The 14317-nt window shown below is 36.3% G+C and overlaps 1 protein-coding gene across 1 annotated transcript in view; it reads left to right on the top strand.

The window, feature by feature from the left end:
• Positions 1 to 14317, top strand: part of MSH3 (mutS homolog 3) — a 187929-nt gene that overhangs the window by 125280 nt on the left and 48332 nt on the right. Inside the window, exons 18-19 of the mRNA XM_080804700.1 lie at positions 1773 to 1880; positions 9656 to 9767. Of these exons, the coding sequence (XP_080660826.1) occupies positions 1773 to 1880; positions 9656 to 9767 (220 nt within the window). The remainder of the gene's footprint in view (positions 1 to 1772; positions 1881 to 9655; positions 9768 to 14317) is intronic.

Genomic DNA, 14317 nt, shown 5'->3' with positions numbered 1-14317 from the left:
CAAAACAGAGTGCCAGGATAGGAAGGGCTAGAATAGGGGCAGAAGACAACACAGTCCAGCACATAAACCAGTGGTCAGATCTAAAATTGAAGTCAGCCCAGGAATGACAAGGCATGATCACTGGGCAGTCACTCAGAAGTGTAAGGTTCGTGTAGCATGTGGCGTCTTCAAAATGTGGCGTCTTCATTTTTAAGGTGGCAACTGAGCATTGCTTGTCTGATGCCAGGGGCGAGTCTTCTTTGTGTTCAGGATTTTCCACAGACTCTTAATACTATTTGTGGGATTCTTGCTTGTTTAAATGAACCTTAATTCAGAGAGAAATAGGTAAATTATATTTATTATGTTCTAACTATCCAGATATAAAAGTGTAAAATATGCTATAAATATATTTCCCAATTCATAAAGTTAACACAAAAATATGACTGGGTACTTAAAATGTTGTTTCTGTTATCTGGAAAAGTCATTTACATGGAATACCTTATTATAATATTACTAGAAAAATCATATTACAGATTCTAAAAAATCAATATAGTGATAATATAGGAATAACTGATCACATAGTAAATTAATCTGGATATCCTCTTCAAGGTAGGAAGCATTCTAAAACTTCTGGATTTAAGAAGCAGATTAAATCTCAAAGTTTCTGAAACCCATAGTACAACAGAGAAATCATTTTTAAGAGAAGAATTCAACCTAATAATCTATTTTGGGGGTAATCTTCTTTGAAAGGAATACCTGTGGTATGAAATAATGGAATAATTTGGAGTGTCTGGGTGGCACAGTTGGTTGGACATCTGACTCTTGGTTTCAGCTCAGGTCATGATCTCAGGGTCGTGAGTTTAAGCCCTGCATCAGCTCCGTGCTCAATGGAGAGTCTGCTTGAGGGTCTTTCTCTCTCTCCCTGCCCCTCCTGCTTGTGCTGTCACACTCTCCAAAGTAAATAAATCTTTCAAAAAAATAAAGAAGAAAAAAAATAATGGAATAATTTAAGTAAGAAAAATAAAAGGGAAAGCTCTTGTCTACATTCCTATATTTTTTCTGAGTAAGTCTTTCAATAAAAGTTTTTAAGCCTTTAGATCACAACCTATTTAATTAGCCAAAGATTTGAGGCACTAATCATTATTTTTTCAAATCTAAAATTTAATTTATGGATGCATTATTAATAAGATAACTGAAGATCACTGAAAAAAGGTACTTTATTTGCTTGCTTTTAACGAAATTTATTGCAGCGTCTCCTGCATACCAAAGTTACGGGCTAGATGTTTGTGCCAATAATGATAGGAAAATCAGACAAAGGTGGACCCCAACATTGAGAACCTTCCCATTCGGTGTGAAAGAAAGATACTGAAACTGTTAATCCTAGTTTGGATGATGCTATGAAGGAGAAGCACAAAGGCAAGCTGACCCATCTGGGTAGTTCTTGTTATTTAAGCTGAGTGAAAATGTCCACGACATTTGTGTTCATTGAATCTAGTTGACATGTCATGGTCAAATGAAATGTGCAGTACGGTATTAGAAGCTGACATCTTTATATAGAAGCTATTGTAAATGTATGTACTTCCATCCAAATGAAACAAAAGAAGCCTCAGGAATCAAGTTACTACATTAAACTGAGAAGTCGTCCAGAGTAATTTCCATGTTTCTTAACTGTTAGGTATCATCCTTGGTTATTTTGTTGATGCTCATCTTAGCTAATAAAGCGATCCCATATTGAGCAGCTTATACAGGTCCAAGAAATCGGTGTGTTCACCTCTTTGTTGTCGCCTCTGTAGGAATTTCAGCGAACATTATTACTCCTTGTGTAAAGCAGTACATCACCTAGCAACTGTTGACTGCGTTTTCTCCCTGGCCAAGGTCGCTAAACAAGGAGATTACTGCAGGTAATGTATTTTTTAACTCCTCCCTCTTCTTCAGTGCTTTAGATCAGATGGCATCATTCCATTAATTTTAGTATTTTTATTATTAAATATTAATATATGCAAATATGTTGGACCCTTGGTAAAGCTGAATGTCATATATGTATAGCTTGATTTAAAATTAACAAATCCCTTTCTTGCTTGCTCTGTCATCGAGTACAATGAAAGCAGATGTTCACACTAATCTAGAGGTGAATGTTACATATTTCAATTTTTAAGCTTATCTGCATGACATTTTTTTAAAGGTGTAATCCTTTCATTTGTTAGCTTTTACTTGAACACTTTGTAATGTTTCACTTTATAATTATAAGTCTCCTTTAAATGCCAACTAAATCAGATGGATGAGGCTCAATGTGTGATCCATTTCGAGCCAGTGTCTCTGTTGCTATTAAATTGCTCTTAAGTTTAAAACCTTAAGCTTGAGCCACATCTTTGGCTCATTGCTCTGCTTTCCAGGCCCACTGGGTTAGGGATTCCCACTTTCCAGACCCATTGGGGCAGCAGTCTTGTTACCGTAGTTTTGCGGGTCAAAGCTTGGGCCCCCAGAGCTCTAGGCCATTTTGCCCCTTTGGTGGTCCTGTGCCTGACCCCGCCTCTGAGGTGGTTCTTTGTGGTAGTCCCACAGCTGCTGATGCTCTGTGCCTGGGCTCCCTCCTGTGGCTCTCCCAGCCTGGAATTTTGTGCTGGTGGCTCTGTGGGTCTGGAGAGCATTGGCCTGTTGGGGTCTGGCTCTCTGTGGGCTCTTTTATAAAACCACTAGCCCATTCACAAGGGCTCTGCCCTTATGAACTAATCACCTTATAAAGGCCTGACCCCCAATCCCATCACATTAGTTTCATATGAATTTTGGGGAGGACACAGACATTCACTCTGAAGCACAAAGTCTATTTTTTCATATACTTAAGGAAATTTAAGGGAATATTTAACTCACTGGCTTTCCAAAAAGAAAATATAGAAGTGATTCTGCTTATCAGTGCTTTAGCATACAGAGTTCATTATGTTTGAGAGGATATGTTCTGCTGTTCATACTTCTTTCATGTTCTCTCTAGTTTGTGCCAAATACGGTTTTGTTTTTTCTTAACATTTAAATGTTCTTTATACCTAGCATAATACCCAGAGTGGATGTTAAAAGATAGTTTGTTTATTGTAAAGCATTTATTTATTTATGGGAGAAGAGTTGCAGGATTTGGCTACCCCCGTTTTAGACAAAAACGTACTTAGTTTGCTGTTTTGTTTCATTTTTTGCTGTCCATTTATATATGGGGTGATCTACCATGCTTTGCACAATGGTTTTGTTTAAAATAGGCTCTTTGTGTCTTCATTATTACTCAGTTTCTTTTCACATCAGAGGGCTTTGAAAATTTTGTACAATTTATCATCCATAAAAATGAGATCTGTAAATATACTCTAGTTGAAACGAGTTCTGGAAGAATGAGAGTCTGTCTTCCTCTGACTTGATTTCTTCCTTACGTACTGTGGTCTTTGTAGGACTTCTTACTTGGTGCACAAGGTTTGTGAAGCTAACATTTCCTAATGGATTCTGTTTGTGAATTAAGCAAAGGATCAGCTACAATCTGTACGCTTGGTGTATGTTTTCATGCAAAGCTCTTTCCACTGAAAAATACTTATGCTTGGTTTATCTCTTCTTAAACTCTTTCAAGTGGCCTTTTGCCATCTGCTGCTGCTAGAGCAGCTAGTGAGAACAGAAGAAACATGTCTATGGGTATGTGGTTTATATTACATCAGATTTAAGTTTTCATATCTGTATGTGTGTATGTATCTGTTTGTAAGCCTAAACATACATATGTATTACATGTAATATGTAATTTAAAGTAATACATAATTTTCAGTGCGTTATAATAACCGGAATCTAGCTTTGATATCAGAAGGTTTGGTTCTAGCCCATCCTCTGTCACTAATTAGCCGTGTAGTCTTGTTTAAATCTCAAGTATTCATATATAAAATTGTAAGAATTAAAGTTATGAATTAGTAAGCAGCATAAATCTTACAGTTGTAGGTATTCTTTATTGAGATGTAGTTTTGGCAAAATCTCTGAGGGGTGAAAATACTATAAAACTATGATTGATTTGTAGACTCGTCAGAGATTTAACAAACATTTTGGGTATCTACAATACAAGTTTGGTCCTAGATTTTTCATTTCGGGGCTTCCTCTTATTTGGGCATTTTCCCAGTACATTTATTAAGAGACCCCTTGATTTGTGAGAGTAAAATTTGAACTCTGTTTTAGGCATATCCTTCAGAGTGTAGACTTTGGATCAGACAGGCAAGGGTTAGAATAATAGCTTGGTTATTTGATAGTTGACATTAATTAAACAAGTTGCACAACTTCTCTGATCCTCAATTTCTGTATTAACAGAATACCTATCTCTCAGAAATGTTGTACTAATTAAATGAGATAAAGCTATATTAAACTTCTAAGCAGAGCCAGACAGTTGGTAAGTTCTTAGTAAATAGCAGATAATATTATTCAAAGATATTTATTCAAAAATGAGAAAGAATTAAGTATTTTAGAAATTGTCTTTAATAAAAATATCTAAACTTAAGAGTTGTTAGAATCTTTCATACGCATAATAATTTATTCTTTAAAAATCATTTTTAGTTCTTGCCAGTTCTTAATCTTATCTGTCTCTTTGAACATGATAAACATCATTATCTTAAAATCTGCATCTGATAATTCAAGTATCTGGAGTCCTTTAGCCTGTTGTGTTTGTTCATTTCCATTCTTAGATGTTTTTGAATTCCTCGTTTTGATTATATTACAAACATTGTATTTGCAGAGTCATTATAGAAATAATTTGATATTATATTTCACTTGTAAGAGTCACATTTGCTTCTACCAGGCATCTTAAGGCACCGATAATAATCGGACATCACTTAATCCATATCAGGTCTTGAGGTGACTCAAAGATTCAAAGGCTGCCATTATTATTTCACATGTGTTTCTCTGCCTGGTGTGCAGCCCTTTGGTGTCTCAGTCCGAAACCAAGCTGTTCACAGTGCTTTCTCTCAGTTGTTCCCTCAGGAATCAACAAATACACTCCCGGGTCTTGGTCCTGCCCCAGGTCCTGGCTCGCTAATTCCTTTCTTTCTTTCTTTCTTTCTTTTTTTTAAAAAGTTTTTATTTATTTACTTAGTGAAAGAGAGAGCGCACCAGCACAACGGAGGGAAGGGACAGAGGGACAGGGAGAAGCAGGCTCCCCTCTGCCCATGTGGGGCTTGATCACAGGACCTGAGACCATGGCCTGAGCCGAAGGCAGGTGTTTAACTGACTGAGCCACCCAAGTGCCCCAATTCCCTGCTTTCTTGTTAGTTATCAGGTACCATCAGGTTGCTATTTTCTATACTTTATCTAATTTTCCCATTTGTCTTCAGGAGGACGTATTTTCCTTTCAAATGACGTATTCTCTTAGGAAGACAATTTCAGGAAATATTTCACATGCTAAAATACTTTCCAACTTGAGTACTATATATTAAGAAAAACCCACCTGAATATTTTTAAATGAAAAAAATCATGCTATAAAGTTCAAGGAATATAATCAATTTCTCTTTTTTATTTTTTTCAGCAGAAATAAAATTGAGTGTAAATAGCCATAAAATAGGAAACTTTTCACTAAAATTCATTTTAAGCTAGTGATTAAGTATCTGAAATTTGTATCTTATTTTCACCCTTAGATTTCCAGCTTGTTTAAAGATTTTAGTGCATTTGAGCTATTGCACTTAGATCAAATTGATACTTTGGCTTTGTAATCGCAATCTTTTCTTCCTAAATGCTCTTCGGACCTTTTATTCACTATAGCCTAACTTTGAGGCAAAAGTTCTTATTCTAAGTCTTTCTATCCGTTTTTTATTCTGGATGTTATATTGTTTTACTAATTATGTTCTGTTTCCTTGAGGCATTTAAAGGGGAAAGATGCAATTTCAAAAATACAAAATAAATTTGTTCAAGTTTAAGGTTTCAGTCTTTCCAGGCAGCATCCAAATTTCCTCAGCTCTTCTTAAATGCCATATCATCAACATGATTTTCATATCCTTCTTGCTATAACTATCCAATTCTCGTGCATCATCTCATCTCTCCAGATTATGATTTGCTTCTTATTCCACCAGGAAGTGTTTTGTCATTATATAATTTTGATAGCAACAGAGTAAGTCAGTGTAGATTTTAGAGCAGAACAAATTACTCAAAATTTTATTCTAAAGTGAAAACCTTCCTGGGAAATCATATCAGTGTCATGAATAATGATCTATCAATTTCACTTGGCAGAGCACCTGAGATTTTATTTTAAAACTGATATTACTTGCAGATGCTTTCATTTTTTTATAGTAAATTTATAATGCACCTAAATAAAAAATCCTATCTTTAGAATTAAACTTTTTGAAATCCAAAAAATGTCCTTTTCCCGTCTTTTTTTTTTTTTTTTAAGATTTTATTTGTTTATTTGACAGAGAGAGAGATCACAAGTAGGCAGAGAGGCAGGGAGAGATAGAGGGGGAAGCAGGCTCCCGGCCTAGCAGAGAGCCCGATGCGGGGCTTGATCCCAGGACCCTGAGACCATGACCTAAGCTGAAGGCAGAGGCTTAACCCATTGAGCCACCCAGGCACCCCTTTTCCCATCATTTTAAAAGTCTCTTTACAATGGATAATTTTAAATTATTTACTCAGAAGTTACTTTAGTTGTTTTCTTTGAGAAATGTGAGTGTACATACTTGGGGTTTTGTTAGCCAGATATATTTAAGGAAAAGGATTTAAGTATTTAGGGAAATAATATTTCTAAGTGTTATGAGTAAGGTCAGAAACGTGCTTATATGTGAAAGTTCTGAGTCAAAGGACTTAGTAATCGATGAGTGCTAGTTAACAAAGTTCAAGAACACTGGTCACCCAACACATTGTTGGAAATTAGAAAATTTGATGATAACTACCTTAGGTGAAGGTATGAAAAAACAAGTCAAGTTTCATATCCTGCTGGTGGGAAGTTAAATTGATACAATATTTCTGTATGTTAAAATAAAAAATATGCATACCCTATGACTTAGAAGGTACACTTCAGGAATTTACTCTGGCTTAGAGAAGCATTTGTCCATGTGCCAATGGACATAAATGTAAGATTGATTGCAGTATTTTTTATAACAGTGGAAATCTAGACACAGTGTAAATGTTGGACAGTGGAGAACAACTGAATTATCTATGTAGCAGCTTCAAAAGAACACTGAAGATCTGACAAGAAATGATCCTGAATCTTAAGTATAACATCCCATCAGGTTCCATTGGACCTAATTTCACTTTTTAAATTTCTTAAAGGTCTTTTAAAGAACAAAGAGAAAATTCACATTTTTCTTTAAAGGAGAATAAAATTCTGTTTTGCATTTACCATATGGGTCCATTGGACCCTTTTATAAATCTGACATGTATTTTGGGATCTTTAATGGTTATCTTTTCTGTATCTGGAGCATCTTGCTCTTTCATCATTCAAGAATTACTTTGTATTATTTATCAATTAGTTCTACTAAAAAGTCTAAATGTAAGAAAACTAGAGAATGACTATACAAAGGTAAGATAAAAATCACTACCACACCATCCTTCCTTGTTCTAATTGTATTGCCCAAAGTGCTGCATCGTTCTTCAGGAAGTTGTAAAAGACTAGAAATAGCACTGTTGTAGTCTAACTACAACAGTTATTATAACTCTTACAGTTATAATTAATTAATTTCTATTGATGTAATAATTAACTTTCACATATTATAACTGCTGCTTCTAACTTTCATTGAGCAGAGTTGAGAATTCCGAATTTTTAAGTTTTTCACCCATAATAGAAAAGACGAAAAAAGTAAGAAGACATTTCACAATTATTAGATTAATCAAAAGATGAATGCGAAGAGAAAGATAGCAGTGCTTTAGATACTACCAATGATGATGAAATTTCTTGTATAAACAAAATCTCAGATTGTAAGTGTAGCCTAGGTGAATTTTCCCAAGCTTAAGAGTCAGTGTGTGATTAATGTATTTCTAAGGACAAAATGGAGTGTGTTCTTCTCCAATTAGTTACTCCTCAGACATCACACATCATACAACCTTTGCTAATGAGAACCTGAACCATCCTGACATGTAGTGGTTCCTTTGTCCTTTGTGATGTCTGTGCACTAAGGTTTACCTGATACTGTTTGTAGGTGTACAGGTGCTGAAGGCAGAAGATTAAAAGAAAATAGATGTTGTGAAATAAAAATATTGATTGGATTGGTTACTCTGATTTGGTATTTATAAATATAAAACTGAAAATGTTTTGCATTTGTGGGGCAAAAAAGATGGCTGTCCTCTCCTCAACAAAATGATAAGCTTAAATATTTTTAAAAATCCAAGTATTGCATTTTTGTCCATGCAAGTAGGAGAAGAACCCAAAATTATGATGAGCTAGAACACTTTAGGAATGTATGGAAATCTAGAATTAGTATTTATGAATGACTGTGGTCTAGGTGCATGCATGACAGCTGAGGAGCAGTTAATTACTTTGAGAGTGTGTTGCCCATTCCAAGTATATTGCCTCTAAGACCAGGAAAATGTGGAATAAAAATTTGAGATTTGCTCTAAGTTCTCACTAAAATTTGTCTTGGGGTTTTTTTTGTTTTGTTTTGTTTTTACTACCCCTTTGTTGCCACTTCTGCATATTATTTGTAAAATGACTTGAAAGTATTAAAAAAAAATAAAAGAGTCCATTGGTAAATGGTGAAACCTATTTTTTTAAAATATGTATTGAATGTGAAGGGGGAAAATGTAGTTATGGAATAATATATTACAGTATGATCCTGATTTGTTTTGCTATTTTTGTTTTTTTGAAGATTTTATTTATTTTTTGACAGAGAGAGATCCCAAGTAGGCATAGAGACAGGCAGAGAGAGACAGGGGGAAGCAGGCTCCCCCTCAATCCCAGGACCCTGAGATCATGACCTAAGCTGAAGGCAGAGGCTTAACCCACTAAGCCACCCAGGCGCGCTGTTTTGCTTTTTTTTTTTTTTTTTAAAGAATCACAGATCAGTGCAATGAGTGTGTAAAAACCTAAATGCAGAGAAGAAAGTTGGGAAGGGTAGACACCACACTGATCTCTGGGGAGGAGAATGAGGGGAGGGCAGTGCTCACAGGGGCTTTGAAAAATAAATAAAGCTATAGGTAAAAACAGAAAAATATAAAAGCTTAGAAAGGAAGACCAGCAAGGTAAAAAAAAAAATTTTTGTATCAAAAAAAACGAAAGATACCAAAGACCATAGAAAGATGTTTCACTTAAACAGAATATGAAAATTTAAGGTCTCCAAGTCTAACACGTAATATAATTTCTACTAATGCAATAATTAAATCTGGAAATAATTTTCAGTGAATTCCTTTATTATGCTAATTACTAAAAAGGATTTAAATGGCAATCATCTGAACTGCAACTTCTAGTAATGAAAATGTTGATCTTAGAGAATAGTAGGGAAAACAAGATCTTGTAAAGTGGACTTCAGCAGTGGAGCTATTGTAAGCTGCTAGAGTTTGTGCTTTGAGCACTATTATTATAATAACTGTCCTCCCAATTCTCATTTTATAGTTAAAATTTAGCTTTTATACTCGAAGCCTTATTTTGGGTGTGTGTTTACTTAAAGTCTAACATTATTTCTTATGCTAGAACTTAGAGATTTTTTTTTTAAAAGGCAGTTTTCATGCCTAGTAAATTGAAACATGCTTCTTTTGGCAGACCAACTCTGCAGGAGGAGAGGAAAATCGTGATTAAAAATGGTCGGCACCCTGTGATTGACATGTTGCTGGGAGAACAGGATCAGTATGTTCCCAATAGTACGGATTTATCAGTAAGTACCACATGATGCCAGTAAACAAGTAAAAGGTGATAATACTGATCCAAATTTTTAAATATAAAATAAGTATTTTTGTAATTTACTCAGGATTTAACTTTGGCGTTAAATATAGTAATCTTGGGCTATAGTTTTATATTCAGCACCAAGTATGGAGTTGGTGTCATTTCCAATGAGAGATTAAATGGAAAGATTTAGCAACTGAAGGGTTAGTCTTAATTAGTTATCCTAGGTAACCCCTATACATAGTTTTCATTTATAAATGCCCAAATGCGCTAATAGGGTGGAATCATACCGGAGTTTTTACAAATTTCTAGTAGTGTTTTATGCTTTATGTTTGTCCTTTCAGTATTTTTAAATGTTCTGCAAAAGAATTGGAGATGCCTCAGCTGATTTTGGTGATGAGAACTTTGGCACACGGGCTAACGTTCTCTCTCTCACAGAACATTAATGATCCTAAAGATTTATTCATTTAACGTATACTTACTGTATTCCTATTTAGTTTCAGGTAGTGAAACAAGTATTAGGACTGAGAGTGGTAAGCAAGACAGAACTATTCCCTGCCTTAAGGTTCTGTGATCAAGCAAGAGGGTAGCCAGGCTATTATAATACACGATATAGGAAACCACGTTGTCCTGGGAGCATGTAGCAAGGTCAGCCTAACTTAGTGTAGAGGGAGCATCGAGGAGGGTTTCTTGGGGATAAGATACTAATTGAAGAGAGAGTCAGTGTAGGCCAGGGAAGTGGAGGGCAGTATACCGAGTTCAGGAACCAGTGTGGCAGAGGCTGCGAGTGAGGCAGAGCAGGGTGAATTCAGGGAAGTGAAAGATGGTGAGTGGTGTGGAGCATAGAGTGTAAAGAAGGGTTCAGATATAAGGAAGAGGCCAATTTGCTCATTTCCATATTAAGGATTTTTTCCCCCCCTAAGGGAATGAGAATACCAGCAACAGAATGTTTGAAGGTCTGAAAAATAGCAAACTTGTGGGATGGAGTGGATGTGTGTGTGCGCACGCGCATGCGCACGTGCGCGCGCGCATACGCGCCTGTGCCTCTGTGTGTGTGTGTTTGTGTTACATAGAGTTACATTGTCAAAGATAAAGCCATACGCTAATTGAAGTGGTGTAATCATAGATTTTATTCCATAATGTAATTGCAGTAGAGAAGAGTCCAGCGTGAACTGAACTCAACTTCAGTTTGTGCAGAGGTGACTGGGTGTTTTGAAGGGAGAATGAGGGACTAGGGGGGAGGAATGGGGTGGGAGTGGAGGGGTATCTTGCAGATTCAAGGGAGTCAAAATTATAAAAAGCAGGAAAAGGGATTGGTTAATGTGAAACCCCTCTGGGTTTACTGACTGGCGTCTGGAGCGTATGCCCTCACACAGGGAGTAGAAGGAAAGGGAGAGTTATCTTCTAGAATGTTTGTATTTCAGAGATGGCTCGCCTCTTCTAGGTTGTAGAAGAGTTACACCTCAACAGGGCAGAGAAAGGATTTATAACTGTAAGCTTTCTGAAGTCATTGCTTTAAGAGGAAGTTCAGGGGCCTTTGTGCCTGTTGTCAGGTTTTGGCTGGAACAAGCCGTAAATTTTCCTGCCAGTCTTGTACTTTTTCAGGTGGGAACTTAAAATGAGTTTGGGATCATCCTAAGAACATGGCCACGAACTGTTAGAAACAATGCTAGTTGACTCTGGATTCTTAGTGGGAGGAGTAAACAAAATCATTTATGTTGAAAGTGTGAGTTTTTATAGGACGAGACTGAAGCCTAGTGGAGAAGAGGGCTCAGGACTAGGGTTTGGTTAAGGTAAGAGCATCTTTGTCAACATCAAGTGAAATAATCTGGTGGTGAGATCAGAGAATTAGTACGTAGGGAGGAGCTAAGGCGGAGAGGTCGTTGTATCAGAGAATGAATGTCCAACTTTAGGATTTCGGAGGTAGTGCTCTTCTGGAGGCGGCAAGTCCTAGGTATGGCCGTGGAAGATGAGTAGCAGAACTGGAGAAGGTCTTTGGAGATGAGGAAATCAAGGAACAGAGTCTGGGAAAAGTCACCCACATAAATGTTGAAATCATCTAAGAGAACATCAGCATTTGGAGGGGAAGCTGAAGGTGTTCTAGGTGTCAGGGATGGAGACTGGTGACCTGGAAGTTTGTCAATACCTGAAGTGAGGACAAGCAGAGAGGGTGGTCAGGTTCTAAAGAAACACGTAAGAACACGTAAGAAGGAACCTCTGAACTCTGGGTTATGTGTGGTAGGAAGTGGCAGAAAGCTCAGCCTCCAAATGAATAGCCAGGTTACAGTTTAAGCCTGTTTAAAAGAAATGGTAAGCAAGGCTATTAGAAACATAGAAGGAGTAGTGACTTTGGGTCAGTGGGAGAATTGGGATATAGTGCAGCAGCTAGAAATTAGGTCAGAGAAAGGAAGCCCAGAACAGCAAGAGAGTTGAGAACATAACAGAGTACTCCCTCTTGGGCTGTGAGCAAGGGCGACAAAGGTGTGCACGTGGTGAATTTGGCCACAGCTGTGGTGAGTGAAAGGAAATGCTTTCAGTTACATTTAGTTTAATATTACGTTTGGATGCAGCACATAGATTTGTTGGTAGTATATAACCTGATCCCCAAAGTCTATAAACTTGTTCATTCTCATTAGGGAATTTGTAATTGACTTAATTTATCAAGCCAAGTTAACACTTCATGATGCTTTATTGACTTTTAAAGGAAGGCTATGTGAACATAAGAATTTCTTTTTCAGTTCTCACAATACCAGTGGGGTATAGTTTTTCTTGAGAAAGTAATATAGTTGCAACATTTAATACCTTGGTTTATATTTTACTTATAAATCACTTGAATATTATTTCCTGTTACTGTTCCCATCCCCTAGCATGCCCACCAGCTCAATCCCAAGTATGTTATTCTTGACATTGTTTTTTTTTTTCCTTTGCTTTTTCATTATTTTTTCCCTCTTTTGCTTTCTTTTAAAAATGTATTACACTATTTAATAAAGCAAGATTTGAGAAACTAAACTAGCCTTTTGCCTAATTATAAGAATGTTTTAAGGAAACATTAAACCTTTAAATTTTTACAAAATAAATGGAGTGATTTTTTTCCAGTAGGCACTTCAGAATATTCCAGAATATTCATTTCTTTTACATATGCTTTTTCTAACTTGAGTAGGAGTTGATATAGAACTGTTGCTATGGTGAAGTGCATTCTATTTTACAGGGTATAAATTTATATATAGGGATAGTGTTGAAAAAGAACTTACTATGTAAAACTCAATTTAAAATATTTTATAGGTGTTAATTATAAAATATAGCCTGAAAATAATTTCCTGAAAGTCAAATGACATTGTTGCTTTTGATAATCATGTAATTTTAAGAAATGGTCTTTTGTACATGTGATTATAAGTGTACTTTTCTGGATTCTGTGTTATGTGAACTTATTATAGTCCTTCTGAACAAGCCAACTTTCTGCCTACTTTTCTGCTCCCAGTTTTAAGAATACTCTTCTTTTCACATTTCGTAATCTGGCATTTACTTTGTATTTTTATTAGCATTATTTTATGAATATTTTGTTCTTAGAGATTTTGACACACTTTATGTCAGTATTGTGCTTGAGATCAAATTACACAAAAGAAAGAGACAGAATACCTTCCTAATCTGGTGGGAGACACACCCAATTAAATTAATAGTAATAGAATACTTAAAAAGGCCCTGAAGGAACTAACAGATTACATGGTAGAAAAATTGGCTTTAAATGAGCAGGCATTTCAAAGTAGAGGATATCCAAATGGTCCCTAAGAGACTTAACATTTTCTTGACCTGCTATATATTAGCTTTTCTAGAATGCAACAATATAGCAAAGGATTAAATAGAGAGGAACTATGAACTTTGAGGTGTTTGGGGGACACTGGGTAGAGATCCTAATGGGAACGTGGATTGATGGAAATGAAAAGACCAGGAGAGGGGTCTGAGCTGGAGTTACAGATTTTAGAATGATCATGACATATGTACAACAGTTTTGATTCTGAATCTGTCAGGGAAATTACATGAACATGTAAAGAAGACTGATGAAAAGGCCCTCTCAGGCACTAACACTAAAGGTGTAGTTTCACTGAAAGTAGGTTTAAATGAAAACTTTTTAAAAATTTTAAGGCTATATATTTATTAGAGAGTAGGAGTGAGAGAGAGCACAAGCAGGGGGAGCAGCAGAGGGAGAGGGAAAAGCAGGCTCCTCACTGAACAGGGAGCCCAACAAGGGGCCTCAGTCCCAGGACCCTGAGATCATGACTTGAGCCGAAGGCAGATGCTTTACAGACCAAGCCACCCAGGTACCCCGAACTTTTAAAGAAACTTTTTAAAGAAACTTTTAAACCTCCTTATTTTCAGAATTTAGAGATACAGTTTAATCTGAAGATCACACTTGTTATAATGGTAACCAGATGCTACTGTATATTCCTTTCTATCTTGTGGGACCTGGCTCTTTTACATCTTCTAGGAAACCTCAGTTTGACTTTCCCAAGCAGAACTGAAAGGAATACTCTTTTAAATCCTCTC

The sequence above is a fragment of the Martes martes genome (assembly GCF_963455335.1).
Source record: "Martes martes genome assembly, chromosome: 5".
NCBI lineage: Eukaryota > Metazoa > Chordata > Mammalia > Carnivora > Mustelidae > Martes > Martes martes.
Note: the sequence above shows the minus strand (reverse complement) of the source record. Positions and strands in the feature narration are given on the sequence as shown.